This window comes from Crotalus tigris, unplaced genomic scaffold, assembly GCF_016545835.1.
Source record: "Crotalus tigris isolate CLP2741 ecotype Arizona unplaced genomic scaffold, ASM1654583v1 scf7180000020918.170012, whole genome shotgun sequence".
NCBI lineage: Eukaryota > Metazoa > Chordata > Lepidosauria > Squamata > Viperidae > Crotalus > Crotalus tigris.
This window is the reverse complement of record NW_024098253.1, coordinates 1-23,381: the sequence shown is the minus strand read 5'-3', so window position 1 is coordinate 23,381 and position 23,381 is coordinate 1. Positions and strand designations below refer to the sequence as shown.

Below are 23,381 nucleotides of genomic sequence, written 5' to 3'. Positions count from 1 at the left end.
ACACACACAGGTAAAAAAGGATATATGCAGTGTTATCTTCATTTTAGATGTCAAAAGCATCTCTCTCTCTCTCTCTCTCTCTCTCTCTCTCTCTCTCTCTCTCGCTCCCTCTCTATCTGCCCTTGGTCTACCACTTCTCTTCCCCTACTCTCTTTCTCTCTCTCTCTCTCTCTCTCTCTTTCCTCTCTCTCTCTCTCTCTCTCCCTCTCTCTCTCTTTCTCTCTCTCTCTTTCTCTCCCCCCTCTCTCCCTCTCTCCTATCTTCTGCTCACCTGGCAAGCTGGCTTCAAGCTGTTCTCCAACAAGCTCAGGGTAGGCAATCTCGGCTATTTTATGACTCATGGACTTCAACTCCCAGAATTCCTGAGTCAGCATAGCTGGGCTAGCTAGCGCTCTCCTGCCCTTCCTGCTTCCTGCTTCCTGCAGAGATGCAGCAAAGGGAGGAGCCCCGCCCAATAAGCTTTTCAGGTCCTCGGAGAACACTGTGAGTGCACTCTCTTTTACACACACACACACACACACACACACACACAAACAAACACACACACACACACACACACACACAGAGAGAGAGAGAGAGAGAGAGACATAGACAGAGACAGAGAGAGAGAGAAGCAGGGAAGCGCAATTGCCTCTCTCTGTCTCTGTCTCTCTCTGCAAATGACAGAGGAAGCTGGGAGCCACAGGGGAAGGCTCAAAGTGCCACATGCGGTTCTGGAGCCACAGGTTGCCGACCTGTGGCCTAGTGGCAGTCCGTATAAATAGGAGTCAGGCAGCTGTTAGACCTGCTTCTGTGTTGATGGAATAAACGAGCTGTCCCTTTCACTCGGGTCTCTTCAATGCCTCATCGATCCCAGTATATAACAGGGAGGGATACAAAATCATCTATCTCCAGTCTGAATGGTGAGAATATGGCTTCTAACTAGCTTTTCGTTCAATAGCTTGTTTCCCAAAGTCACGTTTAAGTAGCATCACCTACACACCCCTGTTTTTTCTTTCACATCTATAGAGACTTCTCAGCATGTGAAATGCTGAGAGAAATGAGCTGACCTAGAGCTTTTAAATTGGGGAAATGACAGAGAAAGACCAGCTGCTGAATATTGCCAACTTAGAGATGATTTTTATTCCCCCTGAGTAAGCAGCAGAACTTCTGTGACTTCGTTTACTGGATACCGTCGCTTATGCAGTAACTCAAACTTTGGAAACGGGTCCCAATTTACAAGGAGGAAATGAGAGTTCCTCTTTTGCTCCCCCCCGCGGGGGGGGAAGACCTAGTGGGCAAGACGCAAAGTCACCCCAGATATTTCTCCTGCTGCTATCGACATGGCAGCCTTGAGGTCCTTCAAGAGAATCCCTGCTCCTCTTCAGCTGCTGCTGTTGCTGATCCTTCTCCCATGAGATCTGGGTGAGTGTTGACAGCTGAGATCAGGCAGGCTCCATTCTCAGATTTACAACAGGAGTAAAATCCAGCGCAAGATAGTAATAGTAATAGTAGTAAAGTTGGAATGTACCTTGGAGGTCATCTAGTCCAACCCCCTGCTCAGGCAGGAAACCCTACACCATTTCAGACAAATGGCTGTCCAGTCTCTTCTTAAAAACTTCCAGTGTTGGAGTGTTCACTGCTTCTGCAGGCAGGTTGTTCCACGGGTTAATTGTTCTCACTGTCAGGAAGTTTCTCCTTAGTTCTAGGTTGCTTCTCTCCTTGGTTAGTTTCCATCCGTTGCTTCTTGTCCTGCCTTCAGGCACTTTGGAGAATAGAATAGAATAGAATAGAATAGAATAGAATAGAATAGAATAGAATAGAATAATAGTTGGAAGGGACCTTGGAGGTCATCTAGTCCAACCCCCTGCTCAGGCAGGAAAACCTATACCATTTCAGACAAATGGCTGTCCAGTCTCTTCTTAAAAACTTCCAGTGTTGGAGCATTTACTGCTTCTGGAGGCAGGTTGTTCCACGGGTTAATGGTTCTCACTGTCAGGAAGTTTCTCCTTAGTTCTAGGTTGCTTCTCTCCTTGATTAGTTTCCACCCGTTGCTTCTTGTCCTGCCTTCAGATGCTTTGGAGAATAGCTTGATTCCCTCTTCTTTATGGCAGCCCCTGAGATATTGGAACACTGCTGTCATGTCCCCCCTTGTCCTTCTCTTCGTTAAACTGAATATTTGTTAAGATGAATATTAAGGCTGCTTCAAAGCTACTGTGCTATTCTGAACAGGGAGATGAGCCGATTTCCCAGCAAAAGCCAGTTCCAGATGTTAGATTTGGGGAGATTTCTTTCATTGTCTATAGAGATTCTCAGTCATCCAGATCATAGTTGTCCAAAAGGTGCTTTTTCCAGGAGGCATCTGGACGTTCTTTGTTTTTCTTTGAAAACATCTTCGCTTCTCATCCCAGAAACTTCTTCAGCTCTGACTGGATGGTGGAGGATGGAAGGATTTATACTCCTTGTAGACAGCTGGTCATTTGCCTTCTTTTAGACCAGGGGTCTTCAAACTTGGCCCTTTTATGACTAGTGGATTTCAACTCCCAGAATTCCTCAGCCAGCGTGCCTGGCTGAGGAATTCTGGGAGTTGAAGTCCACAAGTCATGAAAGGCCAACTTTGAAGACCCCTTTTTCAGAGAGTTGTTGAGGCCACTTGGAGGTTTTTCTGTGTCCTCAGGGTCACCTGTGTGGTGAAAATGGGTGTGGAGCCTTCCTGGAACTGCTGAAAGGACTGTGTCGTAGACTGGAGGTGGATGATACCGTATCCCTCCCCCTCTGTTGAGAGAGGGCTGCTCAGTTTTGACCTAGATGGCCTCTTTGCTCCCTCTTTCAATTCAAACCGCTCTTCAAGGCAGGAGTCTACGTACCATCTCAAAGAAATGGTTGATCAATTTTTTTTCTTGAAAACCTCCAGCGATGGAGCACTCACAACTCCAGGAGGCAAGCTGTTCCATTGACTAATAGTTCTGTCAGAAAAATCTGACCTCAGATAACCTTTTTACTTTAGTTGAGATACAGACATGCAGAACATACAGAACCCTAGCATTGGAAGTGACCTTGGAGGTCTTCTAGTCCAGCCCCCTGCTCAAGATGGAGGACCTATACCATCTCAAACAGGTGAATCTCCAGTCTCTTCTTAAAAATCTCCAGTGATGGAGCGCCCATCATTTCTGGTGGCAAGCTGTTCCACTGGTTGATTGTCCTCATTGTCAGGAAGTTTCTCCTTAGTTCCAGGTTGTTTCTCTCTTTGATATGTTTCCAACCATTGTTTCTCGTCCTTCCCTCTGGTGTTTTGGTGAATAAACTGGCCCCCTCTGCCTTGTGGCAGCCCCTCAGATACTGGAACTTTGCTATCATGTCTCCCCTATTTCTTCTTTTCTTTAGACTAGCCAAACCCAAGTCCCGCAGCTGTTCTTTATATGTTTTAGCCTCCAGGCCTTGGTTTTAGTTGCTCTTCTCTGAATTTTTTCCAAAATCTCAACATCTTTTTTGTAGTAGGGTGACCAAAATTGGTTGCATTATTTTTTGGAGTATTTTTTGCAGTGTTTTGGAGTCAGGAAACTGGCTTCCCCATCCAGGGAAAAAAGGGAACGAAAAAGAGAACATCAGAAATGAAACTTCATGACATTTTTGGTGGCTCAAAGGGCAGAAAGTGTGACCAACTAGAAGCCGATCCAGCAATTCACAGCAGGCAGAAACTAGCTTGCTTTTGAGGTTTATGTCATGGTTCCGACAGATGAATCTCTCCCAAAGAACTTTGAGGCATTGTTTACCTTAAACAATCTTTTCCTCGAGAAACAAAGTATGGGCACTACATAGTTAAAGCCAAAAATTGAATTCCCCTCTCCTGGGCACAAAGTAACAAAATAATAATAATAATAATAATAATAATAATAATAATAATAATAATAATAATAATAATGAGGCACTACCTTGACGTGGTTGTGGGGCTTGTGTACTCTGAGGAAGATGAGAGCTATGCTAGAGGTTCAACCATACTGGACAGGTCTCATCAGAGGAGTCAGACAAAGAGTGTCTCTCCCATAAAAAATATGGTGAGACGTAAATTTCAGAATGCCATACCGGCTCGGACGTCGCCCGGGTTAACAAGGTCCGCACTAGATATTGGAGTTCCTGGATATCTGGTGAAAAATGGGTTACAGGACTCAGGACTGTTGGCTGAGCAACCAGGGCCAGCAGCTGCAGAACTACTGGAAGAAAAGGTGTTTACCCGTCGCAGATACACAGTGACATCAAGAGAGTGAAGAAGATCTTAAAATCCAAACTCAATGGAGGAAATACCATAAAGGCAATCAACACCTGGCAATCCCAGTCATTAGGTACACAGCTGGAATAGCGGACTGGACTCAAGCAGAACTAAAAGCAATGGATAGGCAGACCAGAAAAATAATGACAATGAATCATGCCCTTCATCCACGCAGTGACATTGATAGACTTTATCTACCAAGGCAAATAGGTGGGCGTGGAATGCTACAAGTACATCAGATGGTTGAAGAAGAAAAAATGGCTTTGGAAGAATATCTGAAGAACAATGATGAAGATGCACTGAAATTAGTATATCAGGAAGGCTTACTAACTACTGGAGAGACCAAACTGGCCTACAAGAAAGACCAAATGAAGAACAGAATAGAGGCATGGGAAGACAAAGCACTACATGGCCAATACATGAAAAAAATAGCTGGGAAAGCAGATAATAATAAAACCTGGCAATGGCTAAGAGCAGGAAAATTGAAGAAAGAGACCGAGGGACTAATTCTGGCTGCACAAGACCAAGCCTTAAGGACAAATGCATACAAAGTCAAAATTGAGAAGACAGCAACAGACAGTAAGTGCCGCCTATGCAAAGAAGCTGAAGAAACAGTGGACCACTTGGTAAGCTGTTGCAAGAAGATTGCACAAACTGATTACAAGCAGCGGCATGACAAAGTAGCAACAATGGTGCATTGGAAGATCTGCAAAAAATATCATTTGCCTGTAAGCAAAAACTGGTGGGATCATAAAATAGAGAAAGTCATAGAAAATGATAAAATTAAACTGCTCTGGGACTTCAGAATTCAAACAGACAAGCACCTGCAACATAACACCCCAGACTTAACAATTGTCGATAAGAAAGACAAAAAAGTCTGGATAGTGGACGTGGCAGTGCCTGGAGACAGCAGAATAGAAGAGAAAGAACTGGAGAAGATAACAAAATACAAAGACCTACAAATAGAAATAGAAAGACTGTGGCAAAAGCAAGCAAGGGTAGTACCAATAGTCATAGGCTCCTTGGGTGCAATCCCAAAACAACTGGAGCACCACTTGAACACCATTGGCATTGACAAATTCGCTATTAGTCAATTGCAAAAGGCAGCCTTATTAGGAACTGCTTCCATCCTGCGACGATATCTGTAATACCATCAAACATCCACATCTGCCTATCCCAGGTCCTGGGTAAGGACTCGATAGGTAGACAAAATGCCAAATCCAGTCTGAACATCTGGCTGACTGTGCGATGATCGATAATAATAATAATGTTGGAAGGGACCATGGAGGTCATCTAGTCCAACCCATTGCTTCTCTCCTTGATGAGTTTCCATCCGTTGCTTCTTGTCCGGCCTTTAGGTGCTTTGGAGAATAGTTTGACTCCCTCTTCTTTGTGGCAGCCCCTGAGATACTGGAACAGTGCTATCATGTCCCATCTCATCTTTCTCTTCATTAAACTAGACATACCCAATTCCAGCAGCCAATTCCAGTTCCCTCCTCCAATTAACAGTCATAAATCACATTCCCCAATTAGCTTGAAGCACGGGCTTTCTCCCCAGCACTCCAGTCCGCCAAAACTCTATCAGCTCTGGGCCCAATGTCCTTGGGTTCCCACAGCTGAGTTATTGTTGTTTTGACTAGCTGGACTCTCATCCCTATTCCCCTTCCCAGCATCAACGAACTCTAAAAGCAATAGAGAAAAATGGCTGCATTTCCATCTGTTGCCAAAGCAACAATGTCCGATGTTAGTAACATTGATAGACTTGCTCCTTTCTTTTGAGAGAGAACTCTCAGGTTGTTAGATAGCCTGAATATTAAATACAGACCTTTATTTATTTATTTATTTTTCCAAAAGAGCACCAGAACCTTTTGAACAGCCCAAATGAAGCACTCATCCCTATAAAAGAGAATATTTGTACTTCAGGTTTGAACAGTGGGGCCCAGGGTGATCTCTGAACTTGGTTTTTTTCTTGCAGATGTTTTATTACCCAAGTAGGTTACATCATCAGTACTAGAAGGAAATGAGGTTTATAGAGATGAGGAGGAAGAGGAGGAGGAGGAGGGGGAGGAGGAGGAGAAGGACTGTGGGGTCCTTGGTGCTCTCTGAGCTTGGTGGTTTCCTTGCAGAGGTTTCATGATCCAACTAGGTAACATCATCAGTGCAAGAAGGGAGTGGAGTTTGTGGAGGAGGAGGAGGAGGAGGAGGAGGAGGAGGAGGAGGAGAGGAGAGGAGGAGGAGGAGGAGGAGGAGGACTGTAGGGTCCTTGGTGGTCACTGAGCTTGGTGTTCTTGCAGACATTTCATTACCCAACTAGATAACATCATCAGTGCAAGAAGGGAGTGGAGTTTGTGGAGGAGGAGGAGGAGGAGGAGGAGGAGGAGGAGGAGGAGGAGGAGGAGGAGGAGGAGGAGGAGGAGGAGGAGGAGGACGACGACTGTAGGGTCCTTGGTGGTCACTGAGCTTGGTGTTCTTGCAGACATTTCATTACCCAACTAGGTAACATCATCAGTGCTAGAAGGGAGTGGTTTGCTTTTTGTTTATATACAAGTGACTATTAATGTTAGTAGAAGTGTTCTTGGTGGTGCCTAGATTACACTGTTGTTTACAATTTCTTCTTCCTCGATTGAGATATTGGTGTGAGGAACTGTAGATGTAGAAGGAGCACCACCAGTGGTCCTCTGTCTCCAGAAGAGTGGTGAGCACTTTCTAGAGGAAACCTAGTCACAAACATCTCTCTTTTTGTTTCAGTTGTTACAGGACAAAAGATGGAGGTAACACAACTTCCGGAAACCGTATCAGTGAAAGCTGGAGACAGCCTCACTCTAAAGTGTACATTGATTGGGGCAAATTTACCCGGAGGCGTGCGGTGGTACAAAGGGCTGGACAGAAACCAGCCCCCCATTTACAGCGATAAGCAAGGAGCTTCCAACCGGGCAGTGAGGCTGGTCGCAGGATCCAACACGGACTTCAGCATCAACATCCCAAACATCCATCCTGAAGATGCCGGGACCTACTATTGTGTGAAGTTCAGGGCAGGGGTCTCAGATAAAGAACTGGCTTCGGGGAAAGGCACGCAGGTCTCCGTAATTGGTAGGTGGCCCACCCATTTGCTTTTTGGGGTGGGGGGGAGATGTTCCCAGTCAACCTGGGAATAAATCTCATGTTCTGAAGTTGAGTCTCTCCAACCAAACACAGCCTTGTAGCTTCCTGTATTATCTCTGAGGAACATCAACTGATATATCTCTCTCTACTACTTTCTCCCTCAGCCAAGCCATCCCAGCCTGTGGTACGTGGCCCCACAAGAAGAGTCGCGGCAGGGTCTCGGGCCTCCTTCAACTGCTCCACAGAGGGATTCTCCCCCCAGGAGATCACAGTCAGCTGGTTGAAGGATGGGAAAAAAATACAGGCTGGCCAGACCAACATCCTGAATTCAGATGAAACAGAGAGCATCTCGTACCAAGCAGAGAGCACGGTGGAAATCCCACTGGAACAAGGAGACATGAGGTCTCAGCTGACCTGCCAGATACAACACAGATCATTGGAGGCTCCCCTCCAGAAGTCTTTCCCACTCGGTGATGTCCTAAGAGGTAGGTGAGCTCTGGGTTGCAGAGAGGGACCAGGCCACGGAGTCTGGACCTGGTGTAGAAAGACCTTCTGCCTCTGGCTGTTTCCCCAGAGACTTGGATCCAGTTGAGTAGAGTTCCCAGCTGATGAGCTATATTTTAATCCTGATTGTTCTGGAATTGTTTCACTTTGTTTTAGCGGTTTGCGCTGTTTTGCGTTTGTATCTTTGCTCAGGGGGCGAAAGGTGTCTGATTATTTGAGTTAGGGGGTCAAATATATGTCATAGAATAGAATAGAATAGAATAGAATAGAATAGAATAGAATAGAATAGAATAGAATAGAATGTAGAATATAGAATAGAATAGAATAGAATAGAATAGAATAGAATAGAATAGAATGTAGAATGTAGAATAGAATAGAATAGAATAGAATAGAATAGAATGTAGAATGTAGAATGTAGAATAGAATAGAATAGAATAGAATAGAATAGAATAGAATAGAATAGAATGTAGAATGTAGAATGTAGAATGTAGAATGTAGAATAGAATAGAATAGAATAGAATAGAATGTAGAATAGAATAGAATAGAATAGCATAGCATAGCATAGCATAGCATAGAATAGAATGTAGAATAGAATAGAATAGCATAGCATAGCATAGCATAGCATAGCATAGCATAGCATAGCATAGAATAGAATAGAATAGAATGTAGAATAGAATAGAATAGAATAGAATGTAGCATATAGAATAGAATAGAATAGAATAGAATAGAATAGAATAGAAAATAGAATTGAATAGAATGTAGAATGTAGAATGTAGAATAGAATAGAATAGAATAGAATAGAATAGAATAGAATAGAATAGAATAGAATAGAATAGAGCTGGAAGGGACCTTGGAGATCTTCTAGTCCAGCCCCCTGCTCAAGCAGGAGAACCTATACTATCTCAGATAAGATTCTCTAGTCTCTTCTTTAAAATCTCCAGTGATGGAGCTCCCACAATTTCTGGTTTATTGTCCTCACTGTCAGGAAGTTTCTCCTTAAGAAGGTGGGTGAGAAGCTGGCATTTAAACATAGGGCTGAACAGAAACCTAACAAACACATGAAATGAAGAAACGACAACACAGAGTTGCTGGGAATTGGGTGGAGTTCTTTATTTCTTTCTTTGCTGGTAGTGTTAAGTTTTTATCTTGAGCTTCCTGAAAACCAGGCTCAGGATTTTTCACAGCAGGGTTGCGTTTAGAGAACTTTCTCCTTTCCCCAATGCCACAATCGGCGAGCAGAATCAATGGGTCTTCTAGGCTCTTCTGAAGGTAGGACCCGTGAGTCTGAAGCTCTTCTGACTGATCTCTTTGGCTTTCTTTGCTCAGTTCCTCCCAAATTCTGTCTGGAGACCAGCCCACCTTCCCCCGTCCAGCTGAACACCACTGTGACGGTCACTTGCAGTGTGGAAGAATTTTATCCGGATGATACAAACGTGGAATTGTTTATCAACAATGCCCCAAGCAGAAAAGGAATGGTTGGCCCGAGGACCTCGAATCCCGATGGGACCTTTTCCCTGAAGACCTACCTGGAGGTGATGGCCACGGAAGACAGGAACAACTCACAGTTCAGTTGCGTGGTTCAACAGAAATCCCAAAGTCTGCTCACTCTAACAACAAAACTTGCCGTTGTAATGCAACCTGAAGATCACAAATGCTTGGGCAGTGCTCCATCAAGTGAGTCCTTCTTAAATCCTTCAGAACTTTTCTTCTGAGGATTTGCTGACACACAACCTGCAGTTTTTTTTCCCTTTCTTACTTAGCTGTGTTTTTTCTTGCACTGTATGAAATTAGCCATCGACCTTTCTGCTTCTGAAACAGAACAACAGAATAACAGAATTGGAAGGGACCTTAGAGGTCTTCTAGAGCAACCCTCTGCTCAGGCAGGAATCCCAATACCATTTCAGACAAACGGCTGTCCAGTCTCTTCTTGAAAACTTCCAGTGTTGGCGCATTCACCGCTTCTGGAGGCAGGTTGTTCCACTGGTTAATTGTTCTAACTGTCAGGAAGTTTCTCCTTAGTTCTAGATTGCTTCTCTCCTTGATTGGTTTCCATCTGTTGCTTCTTGTCCTGCCTTCAGGTGCCTTGGAGAATAGCTTGATTCCCTCTATAAGCTATTCTCCAAAGCACCTGAGGGCAGGACAAGAACGATCATGAGAATAGCACCTGCTTGCCGAATAGCATCTGATTGCCTCTGGAGAAAAGCTGAACCTGCATCACATTGCAGCATCCAGGTGCCTCTTTTTTGACACAGTCATTTAGCAAATCAGTGCAGTTTGAAATAAAATGCATGAGGTTAGGCAAATCTGGCTTCTCCCATTAACTTTGCTTCTCAGAAACCAGCTGGGAAGATTGCAAATGGTGATCGCCTGGCCAATTCTCCACAGCCAACGTGCCATGGGACAACCCGCTGCAGGACCAATCAACACTTCAATTTAATTATTTAAATTGATTTAAAAACATATTTTAATTTTTGCCATTCTCATTTCATTTTGTCCCTCCTTTGGCATCCTTTCTTTAAGGAGTCTATTCCACCATTTCTTTAATATTAGTGCAACTCTTGCATCCTGTCATAGAGCATCGCCGTCTGGTTTGGAAGCATCCCTGCTTCAGACAGCTAGGCAGTGCAGAGAGTGGTGAGGATGGCAGAAAAAACCCTAGTTGTTCTGAGACAATTGTACATCTATGAGACAGAAGGCAAATAATGATCATCATCATAATAATAATAATGGAAAGGTAGAAGTGGCCCCTAGAGAAAGGACTGTGGCAGGAAATGTCATAAAAATCACTTAACAAACATCTCGCTTAGCAACAAAAATGGGCTCCATTGTGGTGGCAAGCACATCTTCCTTCCCCTGTCCTTACTACTTTCTGCAGAAGGACGATAGAGAGCGTCCCGTCACAGAGCATCACAGTCTGGTTTGGAAGCATCCCTGCTTCAGACAGGAAGGTGGTCCAGAGAGTGGTGAGGACAGCAGAAAAGATCATTGGTAGTTCCCTCCCTCCCATCCAGGACATAGCACAGAAGCGATGCTTGAGCAGGGTCCGCAAGATTGTCTGGTACACCACCCATCCTCTCTACAACCTGTTTTCCTTGTTACCTTCTGGGAGGGGGCGCTCTGTGGTACCCAAAGCAGAACATCCAGATTCAAACATTAGTTTTGTCCCATACAGCATTAACCTTGCGAACTCTCAAGCTTCCTCCTTCCGTTACGTATTCAAGATGGATGGTATTTAATATTTATTTGTTATGTAGGGGTGTGGGTCTATACGTATGTTGTATATAGTATGTTTAGGTGTGTGTCATGTATGTGTTTCACTTTAAGAGCAGGCAACTAAATTTCATTTTTGATATGTGCCATTGTGCTCACAGAAAAAAAAATGAAATAAAGGTTATCTTACCTTTTCTAACTCTTGCTCCATGGTGAGTTATCCTGTGGCAAGTTGACCATGGCAGGTTGTCCTAGACCAGTGGTGGCGAACCTATGGCACGCGTGCCAGAGGGGGCATTCAGAGCCCTCTCTGTGGGCACATGCGCCTCGCTCTTTGGCTAAGTTTTCACAGGAAAAAGTCATTTCTCAAACCGTAGCCAAAACAAGCCTCTGGAGCGAATGCACTGTTTTCAGCTTTGAATTATATCAAATCTGACACCCAAAACAGACTAACAGATGACCTGAGTGCTGCATGTGTTGCTTTCAAACTTACAAAGTATAAGCCAAGGTCAGACAAATTGTCAGCATGCATACAACAGCAAAAATCACATGAATTGTTCCAAAGCATGCCAAATGCAAACTTTTACCTTTCAGAAAAAAGTGGTTTATATCATTGGAAGCTTTGTTATCGTGTTTTTTTCTTTTAAGACAAAAGATGTTAAGGTATGGGTTGTTTTTTCGAAACCAAAACCTCGGTATTCAGATTAAATTGCCGTGTTGGCGCTTTGCGATAAATAAGTGGGTTTGGGGTTGCAGTTTGGGCACTCAGTCTCGAAAAGTTTCGCCATCACTGTCCTAGACCCTGATGGAGCAAGTTATATTAAATCAAAATAATCCGTTGTCTTTGCTCCACAGGGGCACAGCAACAATCCCTCCTTGTTCTCTGGCTCCCGCTTTTCCTGAACAAAGTAGTCATCCTTCTTCTCCTCTCCTGCCTTTTCCTAACGAAGATGTGCAGATGCAAGAAGGCAAAATCTCATTCCAGAAAACCCCAGGAAGTAAAAGGGTCCGAAAGTCCAGTTAGGAACACCTATTCCTGACAGCTTTTCAGGCTGAGAAAGAAAAACAAACCAAGAAAACGGAAATAAATATATATTTTTTTGATGTGCATTGAAATGATTAAGAAAGAAATAAAAATGAAAAGTGTTTGTTTACAGAAGTTACAAAGGAGCAAAGATAAAGACCATATAATTTGGGGATGCAAGTCTGCTTTGGAAAAATGAGAAGGAGACAATGTCTGTGATCAATGCTTGTGTCTTTACAGGTAGTCCTTGAGGTGCTTATCCGTTGAGGGTCATGAGCCAAAAATATGTAAAATGAATTGGACTCATTGTTACATTTTTTACCATGTTTGTTATGCAGATCAAGCAAGGGAACAGAGCGGAGCAGAATAGAACAGAACAGAATAGAATTAAATAAAATAGAATAGAAAATATGGAGTGGAATGGAATGGAATGGAATAGAATAGAATAGAATAGAATAGAATAGAATAGAATAGAATGGTTGGAAGGGACCTTGGAGGTCATCTAGTCCAACCCCCAGCTCAGGCAGGAAACCCTATACCATTTCAGACAAATGGCCATCCAGTCTCTTCTTAAAAACCTCCAGTGTTGGAGTATTAACAACTTCTGGAGGCAAATTGTTCCACTGGTTAATTGTGGGGTTTTTTTTGTTATTATATGAACAATGATCAAGTTTGCTGTTTGCTTTGGTTGGTTAAATCAGGGTTCCCCAACCCCGGTCCATGCACTGGCACTGATCCGCGGTATGCCAGAAACCAGTCCACAGAAACAAACAAAGCCCCATCTGTGGGATGCAGGCAGCATGTGAAATAACACCCCTTCCGGTCCGCAAAAAAACCTCTCTCCACGGAACTTGTCCCTGGTGCCCAAAAGGTTGGGGGCCCTTGGGTTAAATGGTCTCCACCATTGTTATGTGAGCCAAGAGGCTAGAGGAGTGGTCCCCAACCTTCCCAGCTTCGCGATTCGATGGGAGGAGGGGGAGAGGAGCTTCACACATGCGTGCGAGTGCCTGCCGCTCGTGCAAATGGAGCTGCATGAGCGTGCTCGTCTGCTGCTTGCTGCGGCCCAGTTTTGAACAGGTTGTGGCCCAGTACCAGGCCACGGCGGAGGGATTGGGGACCCCTGGGCTAGAGAATTTACAGGGCTCCAGAATGAAAGGTGCCACCTGCCCATCATTTGCTCTGGCAATGCCAGGCGGCCCACTGCATCTGCACCACCGTGCCCCCAAGCATAAAGTTTTTTATCTACCTATCCAGCCTCTGTCCTGCCTCATTTGTCTCGGTTGCCTGTTGTGTTGACCCTGTCAACTGATTCAGCGACATGGCGACCTGTGGAGAGCACCACTGCTGTGGTGTTGCAATATGTCACTGAGGGCAACTGTCTTGTATGTGGCTGAAAGCAAAGGGGTGGCTGGTGGGGTCCTTGCTCAGACCCTTGGTACTTGGTCTTGTGCTGTAGCCTATTTCTCCTTGATCCTGTTGCTCAAGGATGGCCAGCATGCCTTCAGGCTGAACAATTAAACTTTGGGGCTCCTATCACAGTGCAATCACCCCATTCCATCCAGGATTTGTTACCATCCAAGGGGGGCCGTTTGCTTACAGCAGTGTTTCTCAACCTTGACAATTTTAAGGCATGTGGACTTTAACTCCCAGAATTCCACAGCCAGCAATGCTGGCTGTGGAATTCTGGGAGTTGAAGTCCACATGCCTTAAAATTGTCAAGGTTGAGAAACACTGGCTTACAGCCTCCCGACTGGAGCGGTATCAGATCGCACTCCTTGACAACTTACAAGTTCATATCAAGCACAGGGGCGACCTTTCTTCCCCAAATGAAACAGGATGGTGATCATGATTATGTACCAACTATTACTGTAGTGTTTTCTGGCTGGTCAGATTTAACTGACCAGGAGGATCAGTTAGAGCAGTGGTTCTCAATATGTGGGTCGTGACCCCATTTGGGGTCGAACGACCATTTCACGGGGGTTGCCAAACAACGCAGTCCGCCATTTTTTTCCCCTTTTCCTTAACTGTGCTACTCCCTTTTATTCTATTGGCTTTTGAAAGCCAATAGAATAGACTCTCTTGAATAGAATCTAATTCTATTGGCTTTCAAAAGCCAATAGGAATTGTCCAGGCTGTCTCTGCCCTGCTGAGCCCGCCAAAAGCCCCAGTCTGCAAACGGTGCTGCAAGTTGTCTGCAGAGAAGGCGAGCTGTCTGGAAGCTTCCACCCCTCCCTGCTGAGCAACTACTAAAAATGTAAGTAAAAGAGGGCCAGGGGTGGGAGGTGGGAAGCCGGCGGCGCAAGGAGGGGTGGTGGCGCGCGTGGGGTCTGGCGGGTGCCTTACCTCCCTTGGGCTGGGCCAGCTGGTGGCCCAGCCGGTGGTCGGCCTGCGCCGTCTCTGCCGCTTGCCAGCTACGCCTCGGCCAGCGCAGGGGGCGGCACCACGCATGCGTGGCACTCCAGGACAGGGAAAGTCCTCGACTTACAACCGGTTGGGTAGTCCTCAACTTATGACCAGTTGGGTAGTCCTCAACTTATGACCGGTTGGGGTCGCGGCATTAAAAAGGTTGAGAACCACTGAGTTAGAGGATACGGACAGGGACCTGTATACAGATGGCAGCAGTTTTATGAGTCAGGGAGGAAGGCTAGCTGGCTCTGCCGGGGTCACATTGGATCAGGTAGTAGAAGCAGCAGCTCGCCCTGCAGGTACCTCAGCTCAGAAAGCTGAACTCATTGCTTTGACGAGGGCCTTGGAATTGTCAGACAGTGCGGTTGTTAATATCTTTGTTGTTGTTAATTGCGAAGTCATGTCTGACCCATCACAATCCCATGGACAACGTTCCTCCAGGCCTTCCTGTCCTCTAACATCTTCTGGAGTCCATTGAAGCTCACGCCTCCTGCTTCAGTGGCTCCATCCAGCCACCTCCTTCTCTGTCGCCCCTTCTTCTCTTGCCCTCCATCTTTCTCAGCATCAGGCTCTTCTCCAGTGAGTCCTTCCTTCTCATTAGGTGGCCAAAGGACTTGAGTTTCCACTTCAGGATCTGGCCTTCTAAAGAGCAGTTGGGGTTGATCTCCTCTAGGACTGACCGGTTTGATCATCTTGCAGTCCAGGGGACTCGCAGGAGTCTTCTCCAGCACCAGAGTTCAAAGGCCTCCATTCTTTTGTGCTCAGCCTTTCTTATGGCTCAACTTTCACAGCCATACATTGCAACTGGGAAAACCATGGCCTTGACTATACGCACTTTTGTTGGCAGGGCAACGTCTCTGCTTTTTAGTATGCTGTTTAGATTTGCCATAGCTTTCCTCCCCAGGAGCGTCTTTTAATTTCTTGGCTGCAGTCCCCATCTGCAATATCAGTAAGTTTGCTTTTAGTGTTCTACATGCGCAGGGGGCCTTGTGGAAGGAGCGTGCTTTGCTCACTGCTCAAGGCACCCCTGTAAAATATGGACAGGATATTTTGGGGCTGCTGGATGCTGTTGGCTTCTGGTTGGAGATGGTTTAAGGAACTATTCATTGGTCTTTGCTTTGTGGGTATTCCTTGATCTCTTTTCCTGTTGCATCACTCACTGCTTGTCCCTAATCACCTCTGCTTGTCCTAAACAGCATGCTGCAGAAGCTTATCCTGTGTCTCTTCAGTCTGACACTCATACTTCTTTGCACTGCTCAAAGTAATGAAAGGGGAGATTAGGTTGACCCGGAATTAGGGGACAGCATAGGAAGTATCAAGTGTGAATATGTGCAGATGGCCCGCTGTCTCTGGACACTCGCAAAATCATGGGTGCAGGGTCATGAAAGGACACCAAAGAAACACCCAATATCCTAACCCAGAGGTTCTCAACCTTTGGGGCACCAGGGACCAGTTCTGTGGAGAGAGGTTTTTCCGCAGACCGGAGAGTATGTGGTTTTGTGTGCTGCCTGCATCCTGCAGATGGGGCTTTGCTTGTTTGTGCAGACCAGTTGCTGGCATGCTGTGGCCCAGTGCTGGTCCACGGACCAGGAGTTGGGGACCCCTGTTTTAAACCATTTTCATGTGGGACCTGTACACCCCTTAAAGTGTGTCCCAGATCTGTGGGTCTCCCTAAAACTGCAGGAAGTGTGTGGGGAGAGGCCTTTTAAATTGCTTTATACCAGTCTTCCCATCCTGGGACACCTGTATACACTGGATTTCAACTCTCAGAATCCCTGGTTAGCATGAGCCATGGGAATGGCTGGGAAACGTGCCCTAGGATTTAAGAAATTTGAGCAACCATTTGGAATTGGTTCCTAACTTATCTCATGTTTTGTTCATGTTTAATGTTTTGCTCTTACGACGTTCTAAGCCAGAGGTCCCCCTAGTTCTAGGTTGCTTCTCTCCTTGATGAGTTTCCATCCGTTGCTTCTTGTCCTGCCTTCAGGCGCTTTGGAGAGTAGCTTGACTCCCTCTTCTTTGGGGCAGCCCCTGAGAGATTGGAAGACTGCTGTCATGTCACCCCGGTCCTTTTTTCACCTATTTATCTACTCTCATTTTACATGCGTTGGAGCTCTGTGAACTTGGCGGGTTTCGTTGCAGATGTTTCATTACCCAACAAGGTAACATCATCACTGCTAGAAAGGAGTGGGGATTGGGAGGAGGAGGAGGAGGAGGAAGAAGAAGAAGAAGAAGAAGAAGAAGAAGAAGAAGAAGAAGAAGAAGAAGAAGAAGAAGAAGAAGAAGAAGAAGAAGAAGAAGAAGAAGAAGAAGAAGAAGAAGACGAAGAAGAAGAAGAAGAAGAAGAAGAAGAAGAAGAAGAAGAAGAAGAAGAAGAAGAAGAAGAAGAAGAAGAAGAAGAAGAAGAAGAAGAGGAAGAGGAGGTGGATGAGGAGGAGGAGGACTATGGAGTCCTTGATGGTCTCTGAGCTGGCTTCTTTTCTTGCAGACATTTCATGACCCAACTAGGTAACATCATCAGTGCTAGAAGGAGGAGGAGGAGGACTGTGGGGTCCTTGATGTTCTCTGAGCTTAGTGGTTTTCTTGCAGGCATTTTATTACCCAAATAGGTAGCATCATCAGTGCTAGAAAGGAGTGGGGATTGGAAAGGAGGAGGAGGAGGATGATGATGATGATGATGATGAGGAGGAGGAGGAGGAGGAGGAGGAGGAGGAGGAGGAGGACGACTATGGAGTCCTTGATGGTCTCTAAGCTTGGTGGTTCTCTTGCCGGCGTTTCAACTAGGTAACATCATCAATAAAACAGAACCAGAATCACCGCTGAGGTCTCCGTCTTGGTGTTTTCCAGCCTCTCCTTGCATCATCTCCATCTGTATCTTCTACTTCAGGACATTATTAATCTAGAATTCCGGAATAGCTCTTTACTCACTCTCCTACGGAGCAACAGTGCCAAAGAAGGCAATTGTTGCAGGCATAGAAACAGGAAACACGAGTTCCTCTTTTTGCTCCATCTTCAAAAGGAAACATTTTGGGCAGGGTGAAAAGTAGCTCCAGATGTTTCTCCTGCTGCTGTAGGGATGGCTGCCTTGAGGTCCTTGGTGGGCATCCTTGCTCCACTTCAGCTGGGGTTCCTCTTGCTGGTGCGAGTCCTGGCGGAGGGTTCATTTGAAAGAATAGGTGAGTGGTTTTGCTCAGATTTCTAGCTGGAAGACAGGGAGATTAATAGATTGACCAGAAAGAGCCGGTCCCAGATTATAAATTCTTTGAGGTGAAGGTTTCTTCCATTGATTTCTCCCTCAGAGGCCAGGTGAACAAGTAGGTACAGCCGTGAAGAGCATCAGAGAACTGAGGTTTTGAGGAGGTCAAGAGTGGTCCCTGGTTTTGTGATGGTGGTGGGGGGTCTCAGGATGCTTCAACATGTGGATGGACGCTTCTTGAATTTGGGCTAGAAGCTTAAATGCTTCCGACAATGTCACCACGATGTGAAAAAGACGTTGAGACTCTAGAAAGAGTGCAGAGAAGGGCAACAAAGATGATCAGGGGACTGGAGGCTAAAGCATATAAGGAACGGTGGCTGGAATTGGATATGTCTAGTTTAACGAAGAGAAGGACGAGGGGGGACAGGATAGCAGTGCTCCAGTATCTCAGGGGCTGCCCCAAAGAAGAGGGAGTCAAGCTGTTCTCCAAAGCGCCTGAAGGCAGGACAAGAAGCAACGGATGGGAACTGATCAAGGAGAGAAGCAACCTGGAACTAAGGAGAAACTTCCCGACAGTAAAAACAATTAACCAGTAGAACTGCTTGCCTCCAAAAGTTGTGAATGCTCCAACATTGGAGGTTTTTTAAAAAGAGACTGGACAACTATTTATCTGAAATGGTATAGGGTTTCCTGCCTGAGTAGGGGGTTGGACTAGAAGACCTCCAAGATCCCTTCTAACTCTATCATCATCATCATCATCATCATCATCATCATCATCACTATTATTGATCATCGCATAGTCAGCCATAGGTTCAGACTGGATTTGGCATTTATGTCTACCTATTGAGTCTTTCCCAAGGACCTGGGATAGGCAGATATGGATGTTTGAATTGATGGCATTACAGATCTCGTCGCAGGATGGAAGCTGTTCCTAGTAAGGCCACCTTTTGCAATTGGCTGATGGCGAATTTGTCAATGCCAGTGGTGTCCAAGTGGTATCATCACCATCATCATCATCATTATCATCATCATTATTATTATTATTATTATTGATCATCGCATAGTCAGCCAGATGTTCAGACTGGATTTGGCATTTTGTCTACCTATCGAGTCCTTACCCAGGACCTGGGATAGGCAGATGTGGATGTTTGATGGTATTACAGATCTCATCGCAGGATGGAAGCAGTTCCTAGTAAGGCCGCCTTTTGCAATTGACTGGTGGCGAATTTGTCAATGCCGATGATGGTGTCCAAGTGGTGCTCCAGTTGTTTTGGGGTTGCACCCAAGGCTGCTAAATTCATTATTATTGTTTTTACTGTTAACCATTCTGTTATCAATTATAGTTTATAGAGGACAGGCTAAAAATTTGCAGGTATTGAGGTATCCTGGGTTGAATTGTCCCTGAGTTGTCCTGTGGTGACTCAATCATGGCTAGACAACTGGGTAAATCGGATGGGGTTTGCATCCACTCTGTTGTGTTGGGGTTCACTTCAGGCCCGTGTCTCCCCCATCCAGGCCTTGATGAATTCCAGCCACTGGTCCATATGTTTAACCCTCTTTCAAGTGTCCCGTTACACCCCCACGAGTTAGTCACCTTATCTGAACACTACAACATCTATGCTATGTGGTCTATCTATATGTACAAATGTGTTATCTAGAAAAACCAGTATGTTTTTTTCTAGATATGTACATATTAAGATAAGGAATCAAGGGGGGGGGGACATGATAGCAGTGTTCCGGGATTTGAGGAGCTGCCACAAAGAAGAGGGGGTCAAGCTATTCTCCAAAGCACCTGAAGGCAGGACAAGAAACAATGGATGGAAACTAATCAAGGAGAAAAGCAACGTGGAATTAAGGAGAGACTTCCTGACAGTGAGGACAATTAATCAGTGGAACAGAAGTTGTCTCCAGAAATTGTGGGCGCTCCGTCATTGGAGGTTTTTAAGAGGAGGCTAGACAGTCACTTGTCTTAAATGGTATAGGTTCTCCTGCTTGAGCAGGGGGCTGGACTAGAAGACCTCCAAGGTTCCTTCCAGCTCTATTCTATTCTATTCTATTCTATTCTATTCTATTCTATTCTATTCTATTCTATTCTATTCTATTCTACTCTATTCTACTCTACTCTATATTCTATTCCACTCTATTCCACTCTATTCCATTCCATTCTATTCTATTCTATTCTATTCTATTCTATTCCATATTCTTTTGTGTTCCGTTCTATTCCGTTCTATTCCATTCTATTCTATTCTATTCTATTCTTTTCTATTCTATTCTACTCGACTCTACTCTACTCTACTCTACTCTATATTCCATTCCATTCCATTCCATTCTATTCTATTCTATTCTATTCTATTCTATTCTATTCTATTCCATATTCTTTTGTGTTCCGTTCTATTCTGGTCTATTCTATTCTATTCTATTCTACTGTACAATCTGTCTATTCTATTCTATTCTATTCTATTCTAATTCTAATTCTAGATTACAGCGGCCCCCAACCTTTTGGGCCCGAGGGACCAGTTCCTTGGAGAGAGGTTTTTCCGTGGACCAGAGGGGATGTGGTTTTGTGTGCTGCCTGCATCCCACCGATGGGGCTTCAGTTGTTTGCATGGCTCAGTTTGTGGCATGCTACAGCCCAGTCTGGGGAACCCTGGACTAGAAGACCTTCAAAGTCCTTTCCAGGCCTAGCATTCTATGATCTATTTCTCCCCACCCCAGCCCCATTTCTGCCTAAGTGATCTTGTCTTTGTTCTGAGTTATCTGCCAGATCTAACAATCTGCAACCTTGCAAACAGAGTCAGTGGTTTTCATCCAGCTTCGTACTACATTGCACCACAAGTGACAAATCACCAGAGTGGTTCAAATTGCTCAATCTTGTGGAAGATAAAAGCAAAGGCTCTCTGTTCTGAATTTGTTACACCGTCCATCGTTTCCTGCACTTCTGCCCTGTCCCCTTTTTAATTTTTCCATTCCAGACTGGGACATGGACCCTGTGACACACCTACACAAGGAAGCAGACACAGGGATATATACACACAAACAAACATACACTGCTTCAAAAGCACCTGGAGAATTTTGTGGCTTTTCCTGAAAACACACGCTGGGTCCTTGGGAAGCTGTGAAGAGACTGCAGTCTTCTGTATGGTTTCCAAGAAAAAGTAGAATCTTAAAAGTCAACACCCCCCCCCCACTCCCAACAATTAAAATTAATAAAGAATGCATGAGACTGCAGAATCATACAGCTGAAGGGGACATCAGAGGTCATCTAGTCCAACCCCCTGCTCAGGCAGGAAACCCTATACCATTTCAGACAAATGGCTGTCCAATCTCTTCTGGTTGTTCCACTGGTTGGCGTGTCATTAAATCCAGAATGTAAACACAGCCTAAACCAGTGGTTCTCAACCTGTGGGTCGGGACCCCATTTGGGGCCGAACGACCATTTCACGGGGGTCGCCAAACAACGCAGTCCGCCATTTCCCCCCCCCCCCTTTTCCTTAGCTGTGCTACTCCCTTTTATTCTATTGGCTTTTGAAATCCAATAGAAGAGACTCTCTTGAATAGAGTCTAATTCTATTGGCTTTCAAAAGCCAATAGGAATTGTCCAGGCTGTCTCTGCCCTGCTGAGCCCGCCAAAAGTCCCATTCTGCAAACGGTGCTGCACCAGTTGAGTAGTCCTCGACTTACGACCGGTTGAGTGGTCCTCGACTTACGACCGGTTGGGGGTCGCGGCATTAAAAAGGTTGAGAACCGCTGGCCTAAACCATTCCGTGTGAGGAGTATAATGCCTAGGTCAGGATGTTGTAATTGGGCTTGTAGAATAAGGGAAGGGACCTTGTGGGTCATCTAGCCCAACCCCCTGCTCAAGCAGGAGAGGCTATATCATTTCTGACCAATGGCTGTCCAGTCTTTTCTTGAAAGCCTCCAGTGATGGACCACTCACACGTTCTGAGCTGTTCCATTCGTGGATTGCTGTGGCTGGGGGTTGTCGAGTGTCGATTGGGGGTATAGAAGAAAACAACTAAAGTTAAGCTAATAAATGGAGTCAGGCCTGGAAGCGGGGGGTGGGGGGAGTGTAAAATAATCCTGCCATGCATTGCTTGGCTCACCTACAATCATTTTGGTTCTCCAGACTAAACCGAAGCCATTTTCCTTTTCAGTTGGTCGACCTCCCAGTCAAAGCCCAGAGGCTGTGTCAATCATAGCAGGCAGTGACCTTTTGCTCAAGTGCACCCTAACTCAGACGGATCTGCCAGCAACCGCTGAATGGTACAAAGACTTGGGAAACGATCAGAAGTTAATTTATAGGCAAAGCGACAAATTTTCCCGCGGAGTGAGGGTCCTACTAGGATCACCCATCGACTTCAGCGTCAGCCTCAGCAACATGCGCCCTGAAGATAGTGGGACTTACCGCTGCTCAATGATTAAGGAAGGTCCACATGGTGGAGAACGCACTCCCAAGAAACTCACCGTGGTCTCTGTCGTTGGTAAGTACCTATCAGGGAGGGAGGGAAGGAATCAACTGAGAGATTTGGAAAGGAACCTGGGGGGGGGGAGCAAACGGCTGCCAGTCTGGAGGAAGGGGTCAAGCAGGGACTTAGCTTGGAGTCCTTGTGCAGCCACAAGAGGCATAAGCTTCACCTCCCCAAGATCCACGAAGCCTTATCTGCAGTGTGCTGCAGCTGGGAAAAAAGCCAGTTCCCATAACAAAGTGAAATTGTTTACATGGGCTACATAATAATAATAATAATAATAATAATAATAATAATAATAATAATAATAATAAGGCAATCAACACCTGGGCAATCCCAGTCATTAGGTACACAGCTGGAATAGTGGACTGGACTCAAGCAGAACTAAAAGCAATGGATAGGCAGACCAGAAAAATAATGACAATGAATCATGCCCTTCATCCACGCAGTGACATTGATAGACTTTATCTACCAAGGCAAAAAGGTGGGCGTGGAATGCTACAAGTACATCAGATGGTTGAAGAAGAAAAAATGGCTTTGGAAGAATATCTGAAGAACAATGATGAAGATGCACTGAAATTAGTATATCAGGAAGGCTTACTAAATACTGGAGAGACCAAACTGGCCTACAAGAAAGACCAAATGAAGAACAGAATAGAGGCATGGGAAGACAAAGAACTACATGGCCAATACATGAAAAAAATAGCTGGGAAAGCAGATAATAATAAAACCTGGCAATGGCTAAGAGCAGGAAAATTGAAGAAAGGAGGGACCCGAGGGGACTAATTCGGGCTGCACATAGACCAAGCTAAAGGACAAAATGCATACAAAGTCAAAATTGAGAAGACAGCAAAAGACAGTAAGTTGCGCCTATGCAAAGAAGCTGAAGAAAACCAGTGGACCACTTGGTAAGCTCGTGTAAGCGAAGATTGCAAACAGACTGATTACAAGCAGTGGCATGACAAAGTAGCAACAATGGTGCATTGGAAGATCTGCAAGAAATATCATTTGCCTGAAGCAAAAACTGGTGGGATCATAAAATAGAGAAAGTCATAGAAAATGATAAAATTAAACTGCTCTGGGACTTCAGAATTCAAACAGACAAGCACCTGCAACATAACACCCCAGACTTAACAATTGTCGATAAGAAAGACAAAAAAGTCTGGATAGTGGAAGTGGCAGTGCCTGGAGAAAGCAGAATAGAAGAGAAAGAACTGGAGAAGATAA

The 23,381-nt window shown here is 45.2% G+C and overlaps 1 protein-coding gene and 1 gene segment (V, D, J or C); both read left to right on the top strand.

The window, feature by feature from the left end:
* Positions 1-1,283: 1,283 nt before the first annotated feature.
* Positions 1,284-12,311, top strand: LOC120319652 (signal-regulatory protein beta-1-like). The gene is made up of 5 exons (XM_039368729.1): positions 1,284-1,404; positions 6,995-7,336; positions 7,513-7,833; positions 9,179-9,526; positions 11,918-12,311. Exons 2-5 carry the CDS (start codon positions 7,012-7,014, stop codon positions 12,100-12,102), a joined length of 1,179 nt encoding a protein of 392 aa, XP_039224663.1. The 5' UTR covers positions 1,284-1,404; positions 6,995-7,011; the 3' UTR covers positions 12,103-12,311.
* A 5,217-nt stretch (positions 12,312-17,528) lies between these two features.
* On the top strand, positions 17,529-22,169 carry LOC120319649 (the record flags this gene model as incomplete). The annotated part of the segment is given in 2 exon segments: positions 17,529-17,668; positions 21,843-22,169. Coding segments are annotated over 2 exon segments (427 nt in total), but the record flags the coding sequence as incomplete, so codon positions are not given.
* Positions 22,170-23,381: the final 1,212 nt, after the last annotated feature.